General features: G+C 39.4%; 1 protein-coding gene across 3 annotated transcripts in view; it reads left to right on the top strand.

Moving 5' to 3' along the window:
• The window catches only part of ULK4 (unc-51 like kinase 4), a 408,217-nt gene that overhangs the window by 269,498 nt on the left and 113,934 nt on the right, over positions 1-24,785 (top strand). For all 3 annotated transcript variants that reach the window (XM_024107953.3, XM_005278594.4, XM_065587118.1), the window contains one exon: positions 2,488-2,593. In XM_024107953.3, coding sequence (XP_023963721.2) covers positions 2,488-2,593 — 106 coding nt within the window. The remainder of the gene's footprint in view (positions 1-2,487; positions 2,594-24,785) is intronic.

Here is a 24,785-nt window from a genome sequence, read left to right as displayed (position 1 = left end):
ATGCAGGGAGCTCAGTTAACTGGTCTGGGTGCAGGGGTGGGGGTCTGGAGGCAGGGGGTCTGAATACAGGGGGGCTTCAGATGCAGGGGTTGAGATTCAGTAGGGTGGGGTTTGGGTATGGAGAGCTAGGGGGGTTCTGGATGTACTGGGTGAGGCTTGGCGGGGATGTCTGGGTATGGGAGGTCTGGATGCACAGGGGTTGGGTGAATGGGGGAGCAGCTCCCCATATAGTGACCCCTCTCCCCACAGCTGAGGAGTGATGGGGGCAGGAAGCAGGGGAGGATGATGAGCTTCCTGCAGCTAGGGGAGGTTTTTTGGGGTGGGTCTGACACAGCCCCAGCCATTCCTTGCAGAGGAAAAGGAAGTCCCGTCCTTTCCTGCCTCCAGCCCAGCCGGGACTAGCAGCTGATCCCATCTCAGGATAGGAGCCACTGGCTGGGATGTCCTTAGCCCTGCGGTGATTTACCTCTCCGCCAGCTGCTCTCGGTGTCTGAAATGTTGTACCTATGCTGCTGGGAGTGATGTGTGACTGCTCTTGCAGCTTCCATTTGCTTCCCTGTCAGAAAGTCATTTTTCTGCAGGGAAGCAAAGAAAACTGTGGGGAACATGAATTCTGCACTTGTGCGGTGGTGCAGAATTCCCCCCCAGGAGTAAAGTACCATAATGCAATCTCTTTATCGTGAAAGCACAACTAAAAGTGTAGATTTTTTTTTGTTACATAACTACAGTCAAAAACAAAATAATGCAGAACTTTAGAACCTGCAAGTCCACTTGGTCCTACTTCTTGTTCAGCCAATCACTAAGAGAAACAAGTTTGTTTACATTTACGGGAGATAATGCTGCCCGCTTCTTATTTACAATATCATCTGAAAGTGAGAACAGACGTTCGCATGGCATTTTTGTAGCCAGCGTTGTAAGGTATTTACGTGCCAGATATCCTAAACTTTCGTATGCCCCTTCATGTTTTGGCCACCATTCCAGAGGACATGCTTCCATGCTGATGACGCCCAGTAAAAAAATAATGTGTTAATTAAATTTGTGACTGAACTCCTTGGGGGAGAATTGTATGTCTCCTGCTCTGTGTTTTACTCGCATTCTGCCATATATTTCATGTTATAGCAGTCTCAGGTAATGACCCAGAATGTTCTTTGTTTTAAGAACACTTTCACTGTAAATTTGACAAAATGCAAAGAGAAGGTACCAATGTGAGATTTCTAAAGATAGCTACAGCACTCGACCCAAGATTTAAGAATCTGAAGTGCTTTCCAAAATCTTAGAGGGATGAGGTGAGGAGCATGCTTTCAGAAGTCTTAAAAGAGCAACACTCCAATGCGGAAACTACAGAACCCGAACCACCAAAAAAGAAAATCAACTGGTGGCATCTGACCCAGATGATGAAAATGTACATGCACTGCTTTGGATCATTATCGAGCAGAACCCATCGGCATTATGGACACATGTCCTCTGGAATATTGGTTGAAGCATGAAGGGACATATGAATCTTTAGCGCATCTGGCACAGTGCCATGCGAACACCTGTTCTCACTTTCAGATGACATTATAAACAAGAAGCAGGCAGCATTATCTCCTGCAAATGTAAACAAACTTGTTTGTCTGAGCGATTGGCTGACCAAGCAATAGGACTGAGTGGACATGTAAGCTCTAAAGTTGTACATTGTTTTATTTTTGAATGCAGTTATTGTTGGTACATAATTCTACATTTGTTAGTACAAGTTTCATTATAAAGATATTGCATTACAGTACTTGTATTAAGTAAATTGAGAAATACTATTTATTTTATGTTTACAGTGCAAATATTTATAATAAAAAATAAAGTGAGCACTGTACACTTTGTATTCCATGTTGTAACTGAAATCAATATATTTGAAAATGCGGAAAACATCCAAAAATATTTATATAAATGGGAGTCTATTATTGTTTAACAGCACGATTAATCGCGATTAATTTTTTTATCGCTTGACAGCCCTAATATTAACCTTAATATTACATTTATGAAAAATCTTGCCCCCTGGTGTATTTAGTCACAAAATAACAAAAGAATCGTATGGCTTTCTGTGGCACCTCAAAATAAAGCTAAATAGAATGAGAATAGTCTGTATGAGAAATGTAATGCAATGAAAATATACATCAGTTCTGAATATGAGGTGATTAGAGGTTGGTAACGTTCTAATCCAAATCTAAAAGTTCAGGGTTATCCAGATTTGGGTTTTTTTCAACTCATTTATGACAAAATGGCACATGTGAAGTTCAGATCTGAGGTTTTAGTGCAGGTAATATCCTCTTAAGCAACCTTTGTAAGAGGTCATGTTACTGTAATTGTCACTGTGCTGTAATCATTAAATTAAATTTTAAAAGAATTGGATAATATTTCCCATTACATTTTGCAAGGAAATAGTCTACTGTTAAACTTGAAATAAGAAAATGTATTGGAAGATGTTTTATTTGTTTAATTTTATTTGTATTACAGGAGCACCAGGACAGTGTGCTGGGTAATACCATGCAGAGTGTAATTGCATTATTGAATAATCTGGTTGCCCACAAAAATACAAACATGACTTTACTTTATGAACAAGGTATGTGTTTCTTATATTTGGCATCCTCCTCACTGCAAATATTTGCCTACTTGTGTATCATAGCATGAGCTTTTCTACTCAGTGTGCTTAATTATGTACTGTAGCTGGCGGTTCCTAAGGAGTGACTAAGTGAAAGCTAAATTGTACCTTTAAGGCACAACTTTGTGTAAGGATGGTACAGAGCCCAGGGCACATGAACTTTGATTGTAACTGGTCCTTGCATGCCTGGAGCATGCAGGAAGAAGGGAGGCTCCTTGTATTCTCCCTACCTTCCTATTCACTCCTGTGAAAGGGCCAGTCACTCTATGACTGTAAACTTCTTTCTTACTAATTAATGCCCCAGTCCTACATTGTGATCTGTATGGGCAGTCTGATGCACCCAGAAGGAGCCCCATTGACTTCAGTGGTTCTAAATATGAAAATCATTACACATCTAAATAAAAGTCAGATTCAGTAATAAAATATATTGAAATAGAGAATTTGGCTTCAGTTTACAAGATGTAGTGAGCAATTTCTGTTGTTGAAATGAGAATACATTTGTTTGAAAGTTTATCTATAAATTTGTAACTGAATTTTGCTAGCATAGACCATTTTTAATTACTTATTAACAATAGTACCTAGTAATAGTTGGCTTTGTGAGTAAGGCAACATTGACAAGCCAACAAGACGAAATCTGCAACACTGCACCTGAATAGTTGTTACTTGTGTTATCATAATTCTGTGAATTTGACTGTAAACTGTTTGGGGCAAGTTCTTTCTTGTGTGTTGTATAGAGTTTCAGACATATACAGACTACTAGATGAATAATAATGATATATTAGAACTTCAAACAGAAGTTATGGGTTTACAGGCTGGATGCAGAAATTACTGACTGAGGTTCTAAGGACCTATATTGTACAGGAGCTCAGATGGTTTCAAAATGGCCCCTCTTGACCTTAAAAATTTAGGAGTAATTAAAATATTAAAATCCCGATGCTAATAGTATTTTTATCAGTTTAAGACATGTACTTAATTGAAATGTTGCAGGTAAACAGATTACTCGTAATACAGAGAAAGCCCTTCTGTTTCGTTTAATTTTAAAATTAATTGCATTAACACTTTAAATCTGGCTACTCGCTAGTGCATATGCACTGATCTTTTCATAAGTTTTAATACAACTTTTTGTATTAACAATATTACAGCCTAAATTATGGAATCACATAAATTATAATTCACAACACCTACAAAATATTTTTAAATTAACTCCACAACATATGTATTTCCTCATTAGACTCAAAAAAGGCACCCTAAGTTCTTGTTAAACATTGTTGATTTCCACATACCTAAGTACAAAATCATCTAAGTAGGTATGTACAGATCAGAAAACCTATGTATGAGCTGTTTAACATTTGTTTTTGTTTTGTTGTTGTTTTTTTATTCAGTCATATGTACTTTGTAATTCTTTGAAAGACTTTGTCTTTCAGGGTACGTCTACACTTACCGGAGGGTCTGGCGGCAGGCAATCGATGTTCTGGGATCGATCCCGGAAGTGCTCGCCGTCGACGCCGGTACTCCAGCTCGGCGAGAGGAGTACGCGGCATTGACGGGGGAGCCTCCCTGCCGCGTCTGGACCCGCGGTAAGTTCGGACTAAGGTACTTCGAATTCAGCTACGTTATTAAGGTAGCTGAATTTGCGTACCTTAGTCCGAAGTGGGGGGTTAGTGGGGACCAGGCCTAAAAAAAACCCCCAAAATATTACATTTAAATTACGTTAGGACTCCCCAGCAAGCATCATGCCCCTGCCTGTCTCCGTGTAGTCTGCTGGGTCCCACTCTCATTTACTTTTCACATTACTTGGCAATGTGCTAGTTCTTTCCCACCTCTAATCTACTTTGTGTCTCATCGCTCAGGGTAGTTCGTGGCTTGAGGAATTGGGCTAGAAATGTTATTGAAGGCAGATGTGACATGGAGAGGACAAGCTTGGAGAAGGGAGAGTCCCAATAGGGATTGGATCTGACACTAGTTGGGGCTCACCGCATTTCAGTGCCCTTACCTGGATGTACTTCACAGCAACCAGAAACCATTTCTCTGTCTTAGCCAGTTCCTAAGAGTGCTGAGACTATCTTCAGGGTACTAAATACCTGAAGCATAGCCAGTGTCTTATTGATTGAGGGCCTAATCCTAAAGTTCACAACTTCTGAGACCCAAGTCTATAAGATAATTACAGAAATACTGATCTGGTGATGATGGACCTGAAAGTTCTACTGTCCAAATGTAGGTGGGAAGAAAGCTGTCCTAAAACAAAACAAAGGACTTGGTTATCTTTTCTCATTTCTCACTGTGACCAGGGTCCCAAGAGAGCCAGCTGAGGTCACTCAATTAGGGTGAACCCCAAAGAATGGGGCAGACAATCCCCAAAGCTGGTGGATATTTTAATACTTAGATTTAACAAGCCAGCACAAAACAGCTTCTTTATTACCTCACTGGTTACCCAGAAGCCAACAACACAGTTCCCTTAAAGTAACCCAGCCTCAGGCCTCCACCCAGATACCCAAGTCAAGTATGATGAAGATTACTGAAAATCTTATTTCGTCATATAAAAAAGAAAAGGTTCTACCAATCCCAAAGGATCGGACACATTACCTCTCAGGTTAATGAACATTCCAGATTTTACCCAAAACCACACTTACAGCCAATTCTTATTAACTAATCTAAAATTTATTAAAAAAGAAAAGAGAGAAAGTATGGTTAAAAGATAAGTATACATACACACATGAGTTCAAATCTTGAGGTTCAGATTCATAGCAGAGATGATGAGCTTTGTAGTTGCAAAGAGTTCTTTCTGAATAATCCATAGGTTATAGTCCAGGGGTCGGCAACCTTTCAGAAGTGGTGTGCCGAGTCTTCATTTATTCACTCTAATTTAAGGTTTTGCATGCCGGTAAACATTTTAACGTTTTTAGATGGTCTCTTTCTCTAAGTCTATAATATATAACTAAACTATTGTTGTATATAAAGTAAATAAGGTTTTAAAAATGTTTAAGAAGCTTCATTTAAAATTAAATCAAAATGCAGAGCCCCCCGGACCAGTGGCCAGGACCCGGGCAGTGTGAGTGCCGCTGAAAATCAGCTCACATGCTGCCTTCGGCACGCGTGCCATAGGTTGCCTACCCCTGTTAATAGTCCATTGTTTATATTTCAGGGTGATCCAGTCAGAACTGGGATCTCAGTCCTTGTGGCTTAGGCTTCTCCTGAATGAAACCTCAAGCAGATCTGAGATAAAAAGGATTGGGACCCAAACATCTTTTATACAATTCAGGCCTTCTTTGACAGGTTGGACTCCTTGGGGAATAATAGGCCCTCATTTCCTAAGCATTGTGGTTGATTATTCACACAGACTAATGTAAGGCAATTGCCTGTTTTTCCATCATTCACAGGGGATTTACTATACACTTCAAAAAGAGATGAATACAGCGATAGCCCGTGTTTACAATTCATTTAAATGCCAGGATGTTTTTTTGATCTCTTAATTAACAGAATACAGCATAGACTGGACTGTTGATTACATTGTTGACCACTACCCATATATATGTAAATACACAAAAACACAGACATTATCTTCCCAAATGTCTTTAAGGTTTGAATTTGAGTCATTTATCCTGCAGGATGCTTAACCCTTTCTGGCCGTGCATCACACCCACAATAACTGTAGAATTCTTTCCTGCTGCATAAAGACACTTTAAAATATGTATGGCGCTATCTCAAGTTCCTGATTTTTGTTATCTTTATACACAGAGCAGGATATGATCTAGTAGTCTGGGAGATAATATTCTGTCTGTGACCTTGGGGAAGTCTCTCTCAATTTCAGTTTTCCCATCTGTAAAATAGGGCCTTTTATAGTTCTTGAACATTATATGAGACTCCGACTATGAAGTCAGTCCTGAAAAGTTATACTGCTGATGCTCCCTTTTATGATAAAGTAAATTCATAATTCCAAGGGGATCACTCATAAACATATTATAAATTATGCCCTAAAGATACCTTTGTTTTGCTTCATTTATCTTGTGTTCAAATGATGCCTCACAGGAAGTTATTGAATTTGTTTTTTTAACAGTTCAAGCACTAGCAACTAAAACCCCCCTTCCTATTCTGACTATGATTCTCTCTCTTCAGCTGCCAGGAAACCAATATTTTTGAAGGCAGATCATTCATAGATCCTAGTCATTCCCATTAATTTTGTACTTTTTAGCCTTTGGAATTTACTGTCTTTTTCCTCCCCAGAGGAGTTGTATTAGCTTATGAAGATTATAGAGTAGGTTACAGTCTACATGTTACTTTTTGTCTCTTCCTCAATCAATCTTGCGTGATGGGTCTTGCTTCATGATTATTTCTGCAGTTTCATATTGATAACAACGCCTTACATTTTAGCTGCTTTGATTCCAAAATCCTTTATGTAGACTACCATGAAGTAACGTCTCTCACCTCTGAACTACAGCCTTTTATGTCATGGTACACATCAGCTGTGTAATGATGCTCCCCTGTAATGTTTCTAGGTGAATAAGAGAATAACATTTGTAACTGGATCTGTGAGGGGAATTTTAGAATGGCCCATGCCATCAATTTATAAATGTATGTCCCATTAAAATTAACGGAGAGTTCTGCTTAATAATCAGCATGATATAGCCCAGTATAATTACCCAGGCTGGAATTCAGTGAGGACACAGGGACTAGCAGAATTACTTCAGTCTCTTGTGAAAAGTATAATCAGGTCTCAAATAACCAAAAGTATTTTGATCATGTTTAAGTCTCATCTAAAAGATTGGTACTGTTGGAGGTCTCATAGGATTCTTTCTTTCAGTGTACCAACCATCAGGTGTTTGTCTTTTAAAACTTGAGTTATAAGCCTACTCTCTGCCAAAGTATATACAAATCTCAAGGCAGAACAAGGTGAAAAATGTCACTTGACAACTCATACAAAAAAGGAAGTTGAGAAGGAGAATATTCTTAATCTTTAAAAAAGGCTCTTAATGGATTAATGATTCTTCTTCATATCTGATCATTAACTTTAACTCTTGGTGATCAGATCTTGAAACCAATATCTTGTGATAATGCCATCTCAGATACACTTAGTAACTTTTTTCTCTGACAGTATTTTACAGTTGTCACCATTTTAAAAGGTCAACATTTCACAACATGCACCACATAATTATCACAATGATGCTCTGTTCTAGATATTAGAAAAAACTGTAGTATCTGATTACTGTTTGCAAATCTTGACCATTGTAGGTGTACAGTAGATACTCACCTGCTTCTGTACTCTGAAGGCTGCTGGAACCCAATATATTGACTAGAATTTCAGTTTCAATAATAAACTGAGAGTGAAATAAAGAACTGCTTTACCTACGGTAAGTGGGTTACATTAGTGTGTAAGACTGTCGTATTTTGCTGAACATTTCACCCTCAGTTTATTATTTCTAGCATCTTTGTTTCCCTTCTCATTTATTTACAGAATATTTTATGTGAATTAGAGGTTATCAGAAGCATTTAATTGTCATCATTGTAGCAGCATTTCTGCCCATTGTGGAACTTGTTCTTGTCTTTTGGGACACATTCAAAGGCAAGGAAATACTTCATTATAACTGTCATATCAGCTGGCATGTCTTTTATAGAAAGAAATTGGACACATTTTACTAGAGGCCGAAATGTGTTTGTAAGGTTTCATTCTGTAGCTTCGCTTCTCAAAGATGAACAAATCAGATTATTGCAGAGTAGACTGATGGACTAGGAAAAAGACAGTTTTTTGGTAGCCTTTATGTATATATCAGATCATTCGTATTTGTATAAACTGATTTTTCAGGGAGGGCATAGAGGAGTAATTTACAAGATTTCTACCTGCAACACTTAATTGAATCAGTCCAGTAGGTGGTTTACAGTCCAATTTTGGATATGTCCGGAGCTACTAATTTGTTTACTCTATCTTTAGCTTCTTTGTCAGGGCAGTACTCCATTAACAGTTAGGGTTGCCAACTTTCTACTCGCACAAAACTGAACACCCTTGCCCTGCCCCCCCACCCTTCCCCTTCTCTGAAGTCCCACCCCTTCTCTGAGGCCCCACCCCCGCTCACTCCATCCCCCCACCCCATTGCTCACTCTCCCTACCCTCACTCACTCACCCATTTTCATCGGGCTGGGGCAGGGGGCTGGGGTGCAGAGGGTGCTCCGGGCTGGGATCGAGGGGTTCAGAGGGTGGAAGGGGGATCAGGACTGGGGCAGGGGGTTGGGGCACAGGAGGGGGCCAGGGGTGCAGGCTCTGTGCAGCGCTTACCTCAAGCCGCTCCCAGAAGCAGCAGCATGTCCTGTTCTGGCTCCTACGTGGAGGCGCGGCCAGGTGGCTCTGCACGCTGCCCCATCCCAGCCAATGGGAGCTGCGGGGGTGGCACCTGCAGACGGGGCAGCGCGGAGAGCCCCCTGGCTGTCTTTAGGCATAGGAGCTGGAGGAGGGACATGCTGCTGCTTCCGGGAGTCACGCGGAGCCACAGCAGGTAGGGAGCCTTCCTTAGCCCCGCTGCGCCGTGGACCAGGATTTTCATGGCCCGGTCAGTGGTGCTGACCGGAGCCACCAGGGTCCCTTTTCGACTGAGCATTCCGATCAAAAACTGGACACCTGACAACCCTATTAACAGTTTATCAAAATGTTTCAGATTTTTCTACCAAATGTTCACTCCTCTGCTGAAGTTAACAACATTGGGAATATGAGGAGAGTTTAATCTGATGCAAAAAAATATTTACATGTAAACTGTAGCTTCAGAAAGTATTGTCAACTGTTAGGGCATGGGTGGCCTACCTAGTGGGTGGAGCAGGACCTTGCCTCGTGCTTGTGGTGGCAGTTTGCGGAATGATAAGCATAGCTCTGGGGATCAGGGACCAGTCCAAAGGTGAAGCCTGAGTCAGGTTCGAATGGCCAAGTTGAAGGTCAGAGTCAAAAGTCCAAGTCTAAGCTGGAGTCATAGTCAGAGATGTAGCCAAGAGTCAGAGTCAGGAGTCAGAAAACAGAATGAAGCAGGGGGGCTGGAGCTGGTGCTGGGAGCAAGGGATGAGCAGGGCTTGGAGCAAGGACTGGAAGCTGGCTGGAGCAGGAAGTTGAAATGAGAGCAGGGTAAGTGCAGTTGTGGGTGTGGTACACTGTTTCCCCTGCCAAATCAGGTAGCGCAACCATTTGGAGGGAGCTCATTGGGCCCTGCTGAGCTTGCTGGTTCCTTAAGGACCAGGACAGGAGCCAGCCGTGCCCCTCACAGTTACCACTATATGGTGGAATTAGGGCTGTCAAATAATTTTAAAGAATAATTGCAATTAATCGCAAGATTAAAAATATAGTCGCAATTAATCGCAGTTTTAATTACACTGTTAAACAATAATAGAATACCAATTTAAATTTATTATAAATATTTTTGGATGTTTTTCTAAATTTTCAAATATATTGATTTCAATTACAACACAGAATACTAAGTGTACATATATTTGCACTGTAAAAAGATAAACAAAAGAAATAGTATTTTTTTAGTTCACCTCAGACAAGTCTTGTAGTGCAATCTCTTTATCATGAAAATGCAGCTTACAAATGTAGAATAATTTTAACATAACTTCACTCAAAAACAAAACAATGTAAAACTATAAAGTCAAAACGTGAAGGGGCATACAAATGTTTAGCATATCTGGCACATAAATTCTTTGCAACACCGGCAACAACAGTGTACACTTTGTATTCTGTGTCGTAACTGAAATCAACATACACCTCTACCTCGATATAACGCTGTCCTCGGGAGCCAAAAAATCTTACCACGTTATAGGTGAAACCGCGTTATATCAAACTTGTTTTGATCCACCGGAGTGCGCAACCCCTTCCCCTTCCCCTCCCCTTTGGAGCACTGCTTTACCGCGTTATATCTGAATTCATGTTATATTGGGTCGCATTATATCGGGGTAGAGGTGTATTTGAAAATATAGAAAAACATCCTAAATATTTATAATAAATTTAAATTGGTATTCTATTATTGTTTAACAGTGCAATTAAAGCTGTGATTAATAACGACTGGTTTTTTTAATCTATTTAATTTGTTTTGCATTAATCGCATGCATTAACTGTGCTTAATTAACAGCCCTAGGTGGAACATATGCCAAACTTTATCCCTGCTGTGTTTGGAGTTGCCAAGTGTGTTGAATCTCAGGAACTAAAATGGAAATGAAAGTTCCAGGCTATTACCACCAAGAATGACACAACCAGCTTTAAAATAAACCTTATCAACTCTTTATGGCAAATGAGAGTTGGAGTAGTTTCTCTAAAACTGGAAATATAAAGGGAAAACACAAAATGAGAGCGTACAGCAATCATTACATCCAACACTATATTAAGAAAACATAATAAGCACTCAAGGTGTGAACAGTTATTAAAAAAGGGAAAGAGCTACAATAAAACTTTGTAGAAGGATCTTAATAACTCATTTGCACCTCATGAAAGAAAGATAATAATCAACCTTCACAGGTGAAGTATCCCATTCATCTTGTGGTCCACTGCTTTGACTTTTAGTCAAATGTCAAGAGATTAATTAGATTTCAAATGTCTTTATGCATGTCGTATTATTAAAGTCTGTTAAATCTTGCACACTGAAAAAGTGACTCCCCTGGCAGCAACAATCCAGCATTAACATTTTTTAATAAAAAAGGTCATATGTCATTTATAGATCTATAATGTAGTTATAGGCAAACTGCAAAAGGTTCTGAGATCCAGATAAGCCCCCGAAGTCTTATAACTTACCCACACCTTTGGAGGACATTTTTCTACCTTTCTTCCACCATACTTGTACTCCAGGTCCAGTTTCCAAAATTCTCGTAATTGTCTTGCCTGTTGCCCAGTTCTTAATAACAACTCCTGCCTCCCTAACCAGCTTCTCTCTTAGCCTCCTAGATGTCGTCCCCATTCATGTAGACTGGACACTGGCCCTTCCTTTTGAGAGAGCTGGCTCTCTGACCTATTCTGTCTTCCTTTGCCTCATTACCCCACCTCTGTTGTGCTTCACTGAACCACTGTAAAGTATTTGTGAAATCTCAGTGCTGAGAAAGTACCAGAAATTGTGGAATTGGATTGTGCATCGACTTAAGGCAGAAATAATATGGGGTTCTTGGTATAGCGGGGCTCGAAAAATGATATAGAGAACAGAAGAGCAGATGCGTGGAGGACAAAAGAAAGGGACAGTGTCTAGTTCTCTTTGGGGAGGGGCAGTGTTTTCATCTAGAGTTGAGAGGAGATAGTCAGCTGGATTTGGGTGGGGATGGAAATCCTTTAAAGTCCTAACTTAAAACCTATTTAGTACATTATTTGAACTGATACACATCTTTTAAGAGGGTCATGCTTGGCTTGGGTAAAAAGAAGAGCCAAGATTCAGTCTATTTTTTACATTTTTTGAGCCCATTTGTCCATCCCCAGTGTAAGTGAACATATACTCACTCACTTGTATGAATTGTGTATACCACTTTTACTATAGCAAGAGAACAGAAGTGTTGCTGCTGGGTAAAGACCACTGTTATGAGGAGGCTCTCTTTCCTTTCTCCCCACATATTGAGGTGATTCATTCAAAGGTAACATATCAGAATCTTGGGGTCATTTTTGACCATGTTGGACATGCCTTGAATTTGATTTAGTCATTTGCACAGTTTACACAGGCCACATTGTGATTTAGTCCTTAGCAACTTCTCGACAGTAAACACACATCCTCGTGACAAAGAGACTTTATTATCCTTTTAGAAAGACTGAAGGAAAGCTTTTCCAAACTGCAGCAGCAGTAGCATATTTGTTCTCTGGCTTAAGCTACCATATTCATATTACAGACACTATGTATAAAGTGGACAATAGAAAAATCAGTCATCCTCTCTGAATAATTTTACCATGCTCATCACTGTAGTAGTACTTGAGCACCTGTTACTTAGCTCATATACAATATGTCTGTGGCTGTGAAGGGTAGGATCAAAAGACAAGAAGTAAATTTACATATTCAGAAAAAGAATTTTTATACACTTTTATCGGTACTTAGGATCCAAAATGCTCTCAGTGCAAAAGGGTAACTATATGAATATAATGGACTTTTTTTTTTACATATTCCAACTGCCAGCCAGGAGTATCATCTCCCACCAAGGACAACTCTTCATGTGTCACTGAACTATTTCAAATTAACACAAACTATTGAAGGTGAAAGATTAGAAACAAAAGTATATCCAGAAACAGCTAATTCTATGATATTATATTTTATGAGACACCCATCGCTGAGACTTGATTCACATATCTGGTCCAGTTTCACTTAATGATGGAAGGATTTTAGTCTAATCTGTTTTGTTTAATCTATCCTTAATTTATACGTCTAATTTACAGTTATTTAAAGAATGCCAATCACAGTAGTATCTAGGTATTGATACCTGCCAAATATCTACGTGAACAAAACTGTTATGCCAGACTCTCTACAGGTTACACCATCCATGGAACTAAGCCTCAGTATTGTGAAAAGCAAGATGGTAACCATAGGAAGTGTACTCCATTCCAGGAGGCACAAGATTCATTCAAATGGAAGTCACTTTTTGAAAGTTTTGCCCTGTCTATCCCTTGGATGGTTTGCTGCTTTAAGAAACCTAGAGATCATAGAACTGGAAGGGACCTCGAGAGCTCATCTAGTCCAGTCCCCTGCATTCGTGGCAGGACTAATTATCTAGGCCATTCCTGACCGGTGTTTGTCTTACCTGCTTTTAAAAGTCTCTAATGATGGAGATTCCACAACCTCCCTAGGCAATTTATGCCAGTGCTTAACTACCCTGACAGTTAGGAAGTTTTTCCTAATGTCCTACCTAAACCTCCCCTGCTGCAATTTATGTCCATTGCTTCTTGTCCTATCCTCAAAGGTTAAGAAAAAACAAGTCTTCCTCCTCCTTGTAACAAACTTTTACATACTTGAAAACTGTTATCATGTCTCCTCTCAGTCTTTTCTTTTCCAGACTAAACAAACCCAATTTTTTCAATCTTCCCTCATAGGTCATGTTTTCTAGACCTTTAATCAGTTTTGTTGTTCTTCTCTGGACTCTCTCCAATTTGTTCACATCCTTCCTGAAATGTGATGCCCAGAATTAGACACAATACTCTAGTTGAGGCCTAATTAGAGCAGTGTAGAGCAGAAGAATTACTTCTCGTGTCTTGCTTACAACACTCCTGCTAATACATCCCAGAATAATGTTCGCTTTTTTTGCAACAGTGTTACACTGTTGACTCATATTTAGCTTGTAGTCCACTGTGACCCTCAAATCCCTTTCCACAGTACTCCTTAGTAGGCAGTCATTTCCCATTTTGTATATGTGCAACTGATTGTTCCTTCCTAAATAGAGTACTTCGCATTTGTCCTTATTGAATTTCATCCTATTTACTTCAGACCATTTCTCCAGTTTGTCTAGATCATTTTGAATTTTAATCCTATCCTCCAAAGCACTTGCAACCCCTCCCAGCTTGGTATCATCCGCAAATTTTATAAGTGTACTCTGTATGCCATTATCTAAATCATTGATGAAAATATTGAACAGAACCAGACCGAGAACTGATCCCTGCGGGACCCCACTGGTTATGCCCTTCCAGCATGACACTGAATCACTGAAAACTACTCTCTGGGAACGGTTTTCCAACCAGTTTTGCACCCACCTTATAGTAGCTCCATCTAAGTTGCATTACCCTAGTTTATTTATGAGATGGTCATGTGAAACAGTATCAGAAGCTTTACTAAAGTCAAGATATACCACATCTACCACTTCCCCCCATCCACAAGACTTGTTACCCTGTCAAAGAAAGCTATCAGATTGGTTTGACACAATTTGTTTTTGACAAATCCATGCTGACTGTTACTTATCACCTTATTATCTTCTAGATGTTTGCAAATTGATTGCTTAATTTGCTTCATTATCGTTCCGGGTACAGAAGTTAAGCTGACTGGTTTGTAATCCCCTGAGTTGTCCTTATTTCCCTTTGTATAGATTGGCACTATATTTGTCCTTTTCCAGTCTTCTGGAATCTCTCGCGTATTCCATGACTTTTCAAAGATAATCGCTAATGGCTCCGATATCTCCTCAGTCAGCTCCTTGAGAATTCTAGGATGCATTTCATCAGACCCTGGTGACTTGAGGACATCTAATTAGTCCAAGTAATTTTTAACTTGTTCTTTCCCTATTTTAGCCTCTTCTGATCCTACCTCATTTTCACTGGCATTCATTATGTTAGGCGTCCAATCACCACCAACCTTCTTGGTGAAAATGTTTGAGGGTATGAAAGCATCTGTTGCCTGAAAGAAATAGGTTCTGCCGTCTGCATGTGATGTCTGTTCAACAAGAGCTATAGCCTCCAGACTGTGTCACAATTACAGGGTGAGAACTGTGCTTTTGACCCCTTTTTGTCCCCCTTGAATTTACCTCTCAGGTGACAGGCCTAGCATCCTGCACCTCTTGCTAGTTGGAACCCCATAGTCGAACCACTCTTAGATTGGATCTCTGGACTTCAGCCCCTTGCTTACCAACCATGTTAGTCTGACAGGGTTGGATGGTCTGGCACCTGTAAACCCTGGGGAGCTGTGATCTGAGGCTGATTAAAGTGACTCAGAAACAGTGTCTTCAAAACAAAGTAGTATTTAATTGCCAAAGCAACACAGCATTTAGAAAAATAAGTTGATGCAACAAAATGTCTTAGACACATTTCCTTTCCCTAGCTTAACCTGTCTATCCATAGCTCAGGTAGGTCCAACTTATTCCCATCTCTGGGTTGGGAGAGTCATCAGCCTCCTTAATAATGGAAGTCCCTGTGTGTTTCAGTCAGTTTGGGTGTCAGCATTAACCCACTTCACCCAAGGTTAGCATTTTTGAGGTTTAGGATCCTTTTTGATCATATTCTGTCAGCCTAACAGTGAGACCAATTAATCATTGGACCAATTTACCACGGGTCATAGTAGATTCTCCATCACTGACCATTTTTAAAACAAGTGTAGATGTTTTTTTCTAAAAGATCTGCCCTACAAATTGTTTTGGGGAAGTTCTATGGCCTGTACTATAGAGGAGGTCAGACTAGATGATCACAATCCTCCTTTCTGGCCTTAGAATCTGTGAATCTACAGAGGTAGCTACTTCCCAATCGCTGGCCCAGCCATTGTTATCTTAGCGCCTTTGGATCCCTTTGCCTAAGAGGTCTTGTCTTTGCCATTGTTTTGTTTCCTGTTGTTTCTCCCCTAACAGCCTCTTTGGATTTAACTCTTGGCAGTCAGGCAGCTTAATATCAAACAGATAGTGTGAGGGACAAATGATATTTATAAAAAATACTACACATAATTCTCTCATTCTCCACATGGAAAAAGCAAGTGATCCTGCAAAAGGGAGACTTGTCCTCAAACTTTTACCCTGTCACTCATCCATATGAGGAATGGCCACTTCCTGGTCCCTAGAGATTACAGCTTCATTCAGATTCATTCTAAAAGGTACTTCTCCTGCAGTGCAATTTAAGTGACATCTTTACACCTTTCCCTGTTACTACAGTGAGGCAGGATACAACCCAACCCACGTTTCATGATTTGTGGCTATGTCATTTTTGGAAAAAATAAATGACCAGGTAAAAGGATTTTTTTCTTATGAAAGTGTAGCAATTATATTAAATACAATGTGACATTAGTGACACAAACTATTAAAGTAATTAAAGATGATAAATTAAGATGTAATGACAGCAGTGTCACTGCGTAGTTTGTGAGATATACCTTGTAAGCTGCTGGTTGCTTGTATAGAGTGAAATTCAAAACACAGCTCTCAACAGTTATCACCTCGTATTCTGTGTATTATTTAGCAGCCAGTATTTATTTTGATTTCTAGCTGAAGGATAGTCTCAGTCTAATCAATATGTCCCTGACAATTTAAAGTTTGCACAGAGCTTTGAAGATAAAAAGTACTATACACAGTAAGAATTAAGTGATATTATTCATTATTCTGCCATTGAGCCAATATTCCTCTTCTGCTGTGTTTAATTGACTCCACTGAAAGTAGTGCACTCTGTCAATCACTGAGATCAAGTGCTGCTGCTGGAGAGGCCAGTTCAGTGCAGTGGACAGCTGACCTGTGCACCCATTTGTAGGAATTTATTTTGTTTTGAGGTTTTTGTTACATTTTCCCAGTGGCTGACCCTATCTTACATTTAGCAATCTAGATCCAAATTAAGGATCTATGCTTTCCCTGCAACAGCTGATGACACCAGAAATACTTAGAAACATTTTTATTTACTCCTTGAACTGTTTTACATGCTTGTAAAGTCACCTTGCCGCAATCCGTTGACTGCTCACTTCTCATTGGCCTCCTGGCTGACTTTCCACCTCCATTGTTCATGCAAGAGCGCATCTCAGGACAAAGACTAAGGCAATCTGGGTTCTACTCCCTACTCACCTCCCCAGTGATTTACTTTTTCTACTTGTAAAAGGGTGATAATATTTACCTACTCACAGGAATGTTGAGAAGTTGAATTCAGTAACGTTTGTAAATCACTTTGAGATTATATAGAAGTGCAAAATATCGTTCTAACGGTCAAAGCCTTTTCCTTTGATACTCCTGCCATCTAGAATAGCCTTTCTGTAGCTGTCCATCATGAGTACACCTTTCAGTTTCACCTAAAAACATACCTTTTATTTCTAACCTTTACTTCTTTACTTCTCTTTCCCATTGTTACTCTCTAACTGTATTTAACTTAGACCATTTTGGGTGCAATCTGTACATTGGATACAATGAGAAATATCTGTGTGTGTGTGTGTGTAATCTTGGAATCCTTTTCTCTGAGTAAATTTATTTTGGAGTCTAAAACCTTATCTACACCCAGAAGTTGCACCAGTTCAACTTAAACCTGCTTTTAAACTGATTTAGGAAAACCCTTGTAAAACCTTATATAAACACTCTTACTTTGGTTTAAGAATGGCTTATTTCATTTTTAGCATAAACCTGCTCCTAATTGATTTAAGTTAAATTTGTATAAGCCAGGTATGAGTATACTTAGTCTCCACAAAACCTTTTGCATGGGTTTAACTAAATGAATTTTAAAACCTCATATTTAGTTAAACCATTGCAACTTTGCATGCCATTAAGCCCTACTTTGGAAGACATCACTTTCTCTATTTTTCAAATAGAGCCTTTTCTGTGGAAACCTTTACTTTTAGATGATATACAGTTATTTCTATAGATAATTGGTTGGCTGAAGCACTTGAGATGCTCTTTTTCTTTGTTCAACAGAAAGTCCGTGTACCACTTGACATTTTGTAGATGACTAGGAAGAAAAATAGGGCACTGCTTTTATACAAAAGTTTCTATTGGAACTGAATAAAAAAAATCTGGTCCCGGTCTTCTTAAGCAGCATCTGTGACTAAATATTTTGATCTGCTGTATTACACTCTTGTGACCAAAAATTCTTTATCTTTTGGAAAAAGAAGAACAGGAGGACTTGTGGCACCTTAGAGACTAACAAATTTATTAGAGCATAAGCTTTCGTGGACTACAGCCCACTTCTTCGGATGCATATCCGAAGTGGGCTGTAGTCCACGAAAGCTTATGCTCTAATAAATGTGTTAGTCTCTAAGGTGCCACAAGTCCTCCTGTTCTTCTTTTTGCGGATACAGACTAACACGGCTGCTACTCTGAAACCTTTCTTTATCTTTTGGGATACTAAAAGCAGGGAAGATGGTTTTCTCACTTCTACCTGCCATGTGATATTTCAGAAAGATGAGCACATTATTTTTAACTTATATCTGTTCAGTTTCAGGTTGTCCATGTCTCTTTTTGAAGGCCATTCTATTTTTTTCCATATCATGTGTTACTTACTCAAAAACCTCTTACATATGCTCCCTGCATTAAGTTTCTCCTTCATTCTGTTGTTTAAAGTATTGTTTATGCCTTTATTCATACTTTTAAAATGTCATATTTCATAGTTATTTTGCCCAGACTGTTATATAGACAGTAGAACTTCAGAGTTACGAACTGACCAGTCAACCACACACCTTATTTGGAACTGGAAGTATGCAATCAGGCAGCAGCAGACACACCCACACACCCAATAAAAAGCAAATACAGTACAGTACTGTGTTAAATGTAAACTACTAAAACTACTAAAAAAATAAAGGGAAAGTTAAAAAAAAGATTTAACAAGGTAAGGAAACTGTTTCTGTGCTTGTTTCGTTTAAATTAAGATGGCTAAAAGCAGCATTTTTCTGTATTAAGTCAATGTTCAGTTGTAAACTTTTGAAAGAATAACCATAACACTTTGGTCAGAGTTACGAACATTTCAGAGTTCTGAACAACCTCCATTTCCGAGGTGTTTGTAACTCTGAGGTTCAACTGTAGCTTTTTGAAGATGATAGTCATGAAATATGACTTTTCACTGACAGTGGTGGCATTATTGCTATACTCATCATTATATATAGACAATAATAATTAGTGATTATTATCCATTATGTGCTTAGAAGACACCATTAGTCTCTTGTTATGACTAACATTTGAAAACATTTGCCGTGTCCTTTCTAAATGTAGACAGCACCAGGATACATCAGTACATTATCATAGAACTCATTGTAATCTGCAGATTTATGCCATGATTTCATTTTATATATATTGCATGATTATTACAATACTTTTACCTACTATGTATTTTCCAACAAAAGTCATGGTTGTATTAACCATCAGTGAATTCAGACAGCATGTGGTTGATGCAGTGGACTAGGAAAATGAGTTTAGACACAGTATTTTGGAATTACTGAAAGGGAAGGTTGTCAGTAAACTGTGGAGAAGGTGGTCACTGGAGTCAAGGTGATAGGTTATCAAGGCATGGTCAGGGATTTTGGCAGCAGAGATGAAAGGGAAGGATAATATTTCTTTAGCAAACATGTATTAGGTACAAATGACCTGCAATGAGTGTTGCATATGGCAACATTTTTCTTCAGTGTTATCTTTCTCCAGTCTTTGTCATCAGTGTGGTGAAATGCTTTACAGTCCACTCTTTGAGCTTTGCCACGGGATTCCTATGCCATGCACATTTGCCATGGCCTCTGTTACAGTTGATATTCAAGTTTACCAGAAGCTGCAAAGAGAGATGATGAATCTGCAGCTTTGAACTGCAGCTGTGTCCGTGTGAGCAGTATAGTAGGATGATGAATTGAAGACCCTCTTCAAAATTCCAAAGCTGTTTGCCCTTTCGGAATCCATGTGCATGCCCAGATGCTGGCCATATGTAGTTCTGGCCTAATTTTCAGCCTGCCTAGATCCACGCATTCAACTTGGTACTATCTTATATGTGCCTAAAAGTTCCAGCATGTGCATGTGTGAGATTCTTTAAAAAATTGAATCTTATTTTCAAAGTAGAAAATGTTGATTTTTGTGGCACTGTTCTATTGCACTGACTTTATATTTATTATATCAATATTGCAATTTATGCAAATTTAATGGGCCAGATTCTTATCTGCACTGAGGGGTGTCAAAAGAGAACCAATGACAGCTTCGTGATTCTGGAATAGGACCTACGCTGGCCTCATGTAGATTAGGGCAGACTCACGCTGCTCTAATTTATGCCTGCCAGCCATGGATTGCTGGATTGCCTGTGCACTGCAATTCCACCCCAACATGGCCCTCCACAGCTTTTATTAGTCCTCTACACCAGGGGTTGCAGAGGAAAGAACCTGGGAAAAAAGACAGTTATGCAGGTTCTATGACTGGTCAGGACTCACAGGGGAATCCCCAGGAAGGGGTATACCATATCGGAATTTCCCATGGAGTCAGGCCAAATAATTTGGTCCAGTAATCTTTTATGATAGATGCTGATGCAATAAACCTGATAAGTATTCAGGGTTGTTGTGATCAGGGCCGACTCCAGCATTTCTGCTGCCCCAAGCAAAAAAACCAAAAAAGCAGCGATCGCGATCGGCGGCGGCAATTGGGGTGGGGGGAGGGAAGCCTCGATCGGCGGCGGCAGTTCAGCGGCAGGTCCTTCACTCCTAGAGGGAGTGAGGGACCTGCTGCCCCCAAATTGCCACAGGTGCCGCCCCTCTCCCTTGGCCGCCCTAAGCACCTGCTTTTTAAGCTGGTGCCTGGAGCGGGCCCTGGTTGTGATGACTGGTCTGCTGTATTTTGGCTGTCTTAGAGAAGAAACCTGTTGTTAGCCTCAGCCAGTCATGGATCAGCTTACATACAGATATCTTTAAATAAAAAAATACTGTACTTTTATGTGTAAGCAGACTTCTTCCTGGCTGAAGTTTAATTGCCAGACTGCCAGACATAATCACCAAGGCTTGGAGAGTCTCCCTCCACCCCTGCAGTAAGGGTATAAGGCAGCCCTCATGCCTTTGCCAGAGAAGATGATTTCCACATTGGATGGGTGCCATCCTCTTCTTTTTCTTAAGAAAAGCTGACTGACTGCAAACAAAGATAGCTCCCCACAGGTCAGAAAATGGATGGAGAGAAGCATGGAGGACACAGTGTGCTATCTAGATTTGCCACACCTTTGATAATTGGAGGAAGTAAATGGTGCTTGAGACCACTCCCCAGTTTTTAACCCTGTGGGGAAAGGAGGGGTGAGTGGTCCCAGTGGACATTGCTCCCCAAAGATTCTGATATCACACAGTATGATCCCACAAGTATGAATATGGAGAGACGCATCTCAAAGGACTCCAGATACTAGTAATTAACCTTCATTTTCATATCAGATTTTATCAATGAATAATGATTAACATTACCGCAAACTGTCTGTTGTCATGGGTTCAATTTAGTCCAATGTCAGATTCTATTTAGTATAATATTGTGTCGTTTGCCAAACGGTCTAACAGTTGCAACAATTCTTAAAAACTGTAGTTTTAAAATCAAAGTACACGCACCCTGGAATTGATGATCCTGCCATAGACATGTGCATGGACCAAGAGGAGTAGGAATAAATATTTAATGTCTCTTCTTAGAAAGGGTGACTTTTCAATAGTGATATGTTTGAAGTTCTTGTACTTATCTTTTACTAAATATAAAATTATGGGAACATTAGTCAACTGTATTTATTTCTGCAATTTAGAAGTGTTTAAAAGCTTTAGAGAGTTGTCTGAAGCCAAGGTTCATTGGTCCTTATCACTCTCAGTCCAGAGAGTCTTGAAGGCTAAGCTGAAGCAATTAGTGCCGCTAACTTTGTTTAAATGCTGTTGAGTGCTGCACTGAATGTTGACAGTTTGTGACAAATAGTTTAACAGTGCATCCACATTCTGAAGCTGTTCATATCTGGATTTTTCAGGTTTTGTCCAAAAGGCAACTTTCAAAGTTTGAATATAGTCTCTCGATGCCAATGCAGAGGCCTGTGTGGATTTTTGAAGCAGATAATCAAGGATTAATCTTATGTGACAGGAAGTCTATTATTAAAATATCACTCTCTCTAAAAGCATTCTAGTTCTAAATTAACCCCAGGATACAACTTCCTCTATATTATATCACATGGTAATTGCTGCAGGCTTGATGTTTCTGAGCATTAAATAAAAATCTAAAAATCTTGTTGACACCAAGGATTTCCTGATCTAAGACAAATGAGCCTGCTAATGAAGAACTTTTTGTCTTATTTTTGCCATTAATTTGACAACTTCCTCCAGCCTTTGCTTTTCTATAAACATCTACTTTTACAGTATATTAATGTGCTGAACACAAACTAAATCTTCCCGTATCAGTGTGACACAAATCCGCTCAAGCAAAATAGCATTGCATAAAATCTTAATCGAGTTATAGAGATGATTTTAAAGAAGGGTTCTTCCCAAAGGTTAAGTTGTTATAGGAGACCTGCTAAAGTGTTTTCTTCTCCTGTGTGGGTAGCTAAAAGCGACTGTTTTATTTGGAAAGCTCGTAATCATATCCGATTTCTAGCTCATAAAAATCATAGGAATTTTGTTCCACATTTTTATTGTGTTGGAGGGTATAAAGGGTTTGAGATTAATGTCTGTCAGTACCTGAATGCAAATACTATATTATTTGGAATATTTATGTTGCACATCACAGCACCCGCAGCACTTTTCTAAAAATTCAGCACATAGAAATTACTTAGAATACAGGTGTCTGTGACCATCTGTAACTGCAGCCTTTAGAACAGGAGTAGGTAATTGAGGAGCTTGTGAAAAATACCAAAGATGTAAATGTTGCTATATAGTAAATCTTTTGGAAATCTTTCTTAAATGTGAAAAAATGGAATATTTCTGAAATGCACATGTGAGTGTCTCCTGCCAACACAGCGCTGTCCACACCGGCGCTTTTGTTGATGAAACTTATCTCAGTCGGGGTGTGTTTTTTTTCACACCCATGACTAACTAAAGTTTTGTCAACAAAAGTGCTAGCGTAGACAGAGCCCAAGAGACAGGGGTTTTGGTGGAGGAAGGCGACCTCATGCTGCTTCTTTGCTAAGAAGCAGCTCTCTTTCTCTACCCCCCCTCACTTGCTAAAGAATTGCCATTTGATGGGTGATGGCCCATCAGCTTTGTTAACACTGGGCTGGGGTGTCAGCTTGGCCTTTGTCTTTGAGAAACTGGTTTAGCCCCTCCGCAGACTTATCTGGGAAACACACTTTCGTTCATACCTTGACACATAATGTTGCTAAAAGCATTTTACCATGATATTACTGATCAGCAAGTTTTGAGTTTTCAAGTGATACCTCACATGGCAAGTCTTATACAAAGATTATTACAATAGTAAGTAGGGTGTGAATACAGGGGTGCACTCTACCGCAGTATTATTTTAATTTTAGCAAACATGGCAAAATTGTTAGATTGAAGACCTCTGTCAACAGAAATGTGTCAACATATGTAGCAATAGCACAAGTCAGTATTCTATATTGTTCTGTCAAGCCCCTCTTGGGAGGATAGCATTATTTAGTCTTCATACTTATTTAGTGCTTTGTGCTTTTCTGTGTCTGCCAACAAGGATCCCATTTGTGATCTGGATAAGTCTTCAGCACTGAGCTCTGCACTGGGAGCTAGTCTTGGAGCTGATTTCACATAGGCCATTGGATGCTAGATTCATTTAGTCTTTAGACAGCAGAAGTATATTTGAATAGGTGATTTAAACATCAATGGTTGTCTCTTTTCTAGTTCCCTAAGCCATGCAGTTTGAAGCTTTGGGGGGTGTTGTTTTTTTTAAATATCTCCTGGTTTTTACTCTTTGGATGTGATTACCAATGATCTTTTTGTAGTATAAACGCAGTTATTTGAGCTAATACCAAATGTAAGACAAGTGAAAGCATAGTTTCCAGAGATGGTATCCAAATCTAACTGCTGAAATGAAATGCTTACTATTAAGGTCTTATAAGCAACATCATTACACTCAATAGTTAGAGTATTCTTCTCAAGTCAGTGAAAGAAACTTGGGGTAGGAGAATTAGAAAAGCATTTGGAAGTTGTTATAATTATTTTAGAGAGAAGGTTAGCTTTTAGTCTTTCAAACAATCCTTGTTGAACAATTGTGTGTTCACGCTCCATGATTTTATGTTTGAGGGGGTGCAAACTATCATTATACATTTCCTCTAGAATGTTCTAAGTTGAAATAGTTCCAAAACACTTCAAAGGTAATACATTCTGAATTTCTGTGTTTAAGACTTGAATGTGCCATGGACTTAAGAAAAATGGCCATGCTATCTAAAGCTGACTTGGACTACAGTGGATTTTACTCACTGCGATACCCAATTCATAATTAATTTGAAACATCATTTCAGAAACTTTAAGAACATTCTAAAACTAAAATTCTTATCTGGACTATTTAATGAAGATGACAGCTCAAGGAATTGTATGATTCAGGTGATTAATAACAGGAGTAGAGAGAATCTCACAGGTAGGTTGCCAGTTTAAATCCTACATAGATAAATGGCTGCTGAAAGCTGTTACCATCTGATGGCTGTTTGTTAGCTTATGCAAAATTAATTTAATGGTCTCAGTCATTCCCAGTGGACACTTACCCATCCTCCAAAATGGCCTCCAAAAATAACACTAATTGGCACTCTTAGGGTAAGTCTTCATTGCAATTAGACACCTGCATCTGGCCCATGCCAGCTGACTTGGGCTCATGGGACTTGAGCTAAGAGGCTGTTTAATTGCGGTGTAGACGTTTGGGCTTGGGCTGCAAGCCCGAACTCTGG

Source organism: Chrysemys picta, chromosome 2, assembly GCF_011386835.1.
Source record: "Chrysemys picta bellii isolate R12L10 chromosome 2, ASM1138683v2, whole genome shotgun sequence".
NCBI lineage: Eukaryota > Metazoa > Chordata > Testudines > Emydidae > Chrysemys > Chrysemys picta.
Note: the sequence above shows the minus strand (reverse complement) of the source record. Positions and strands in the feature narration are given on the sequence as shown.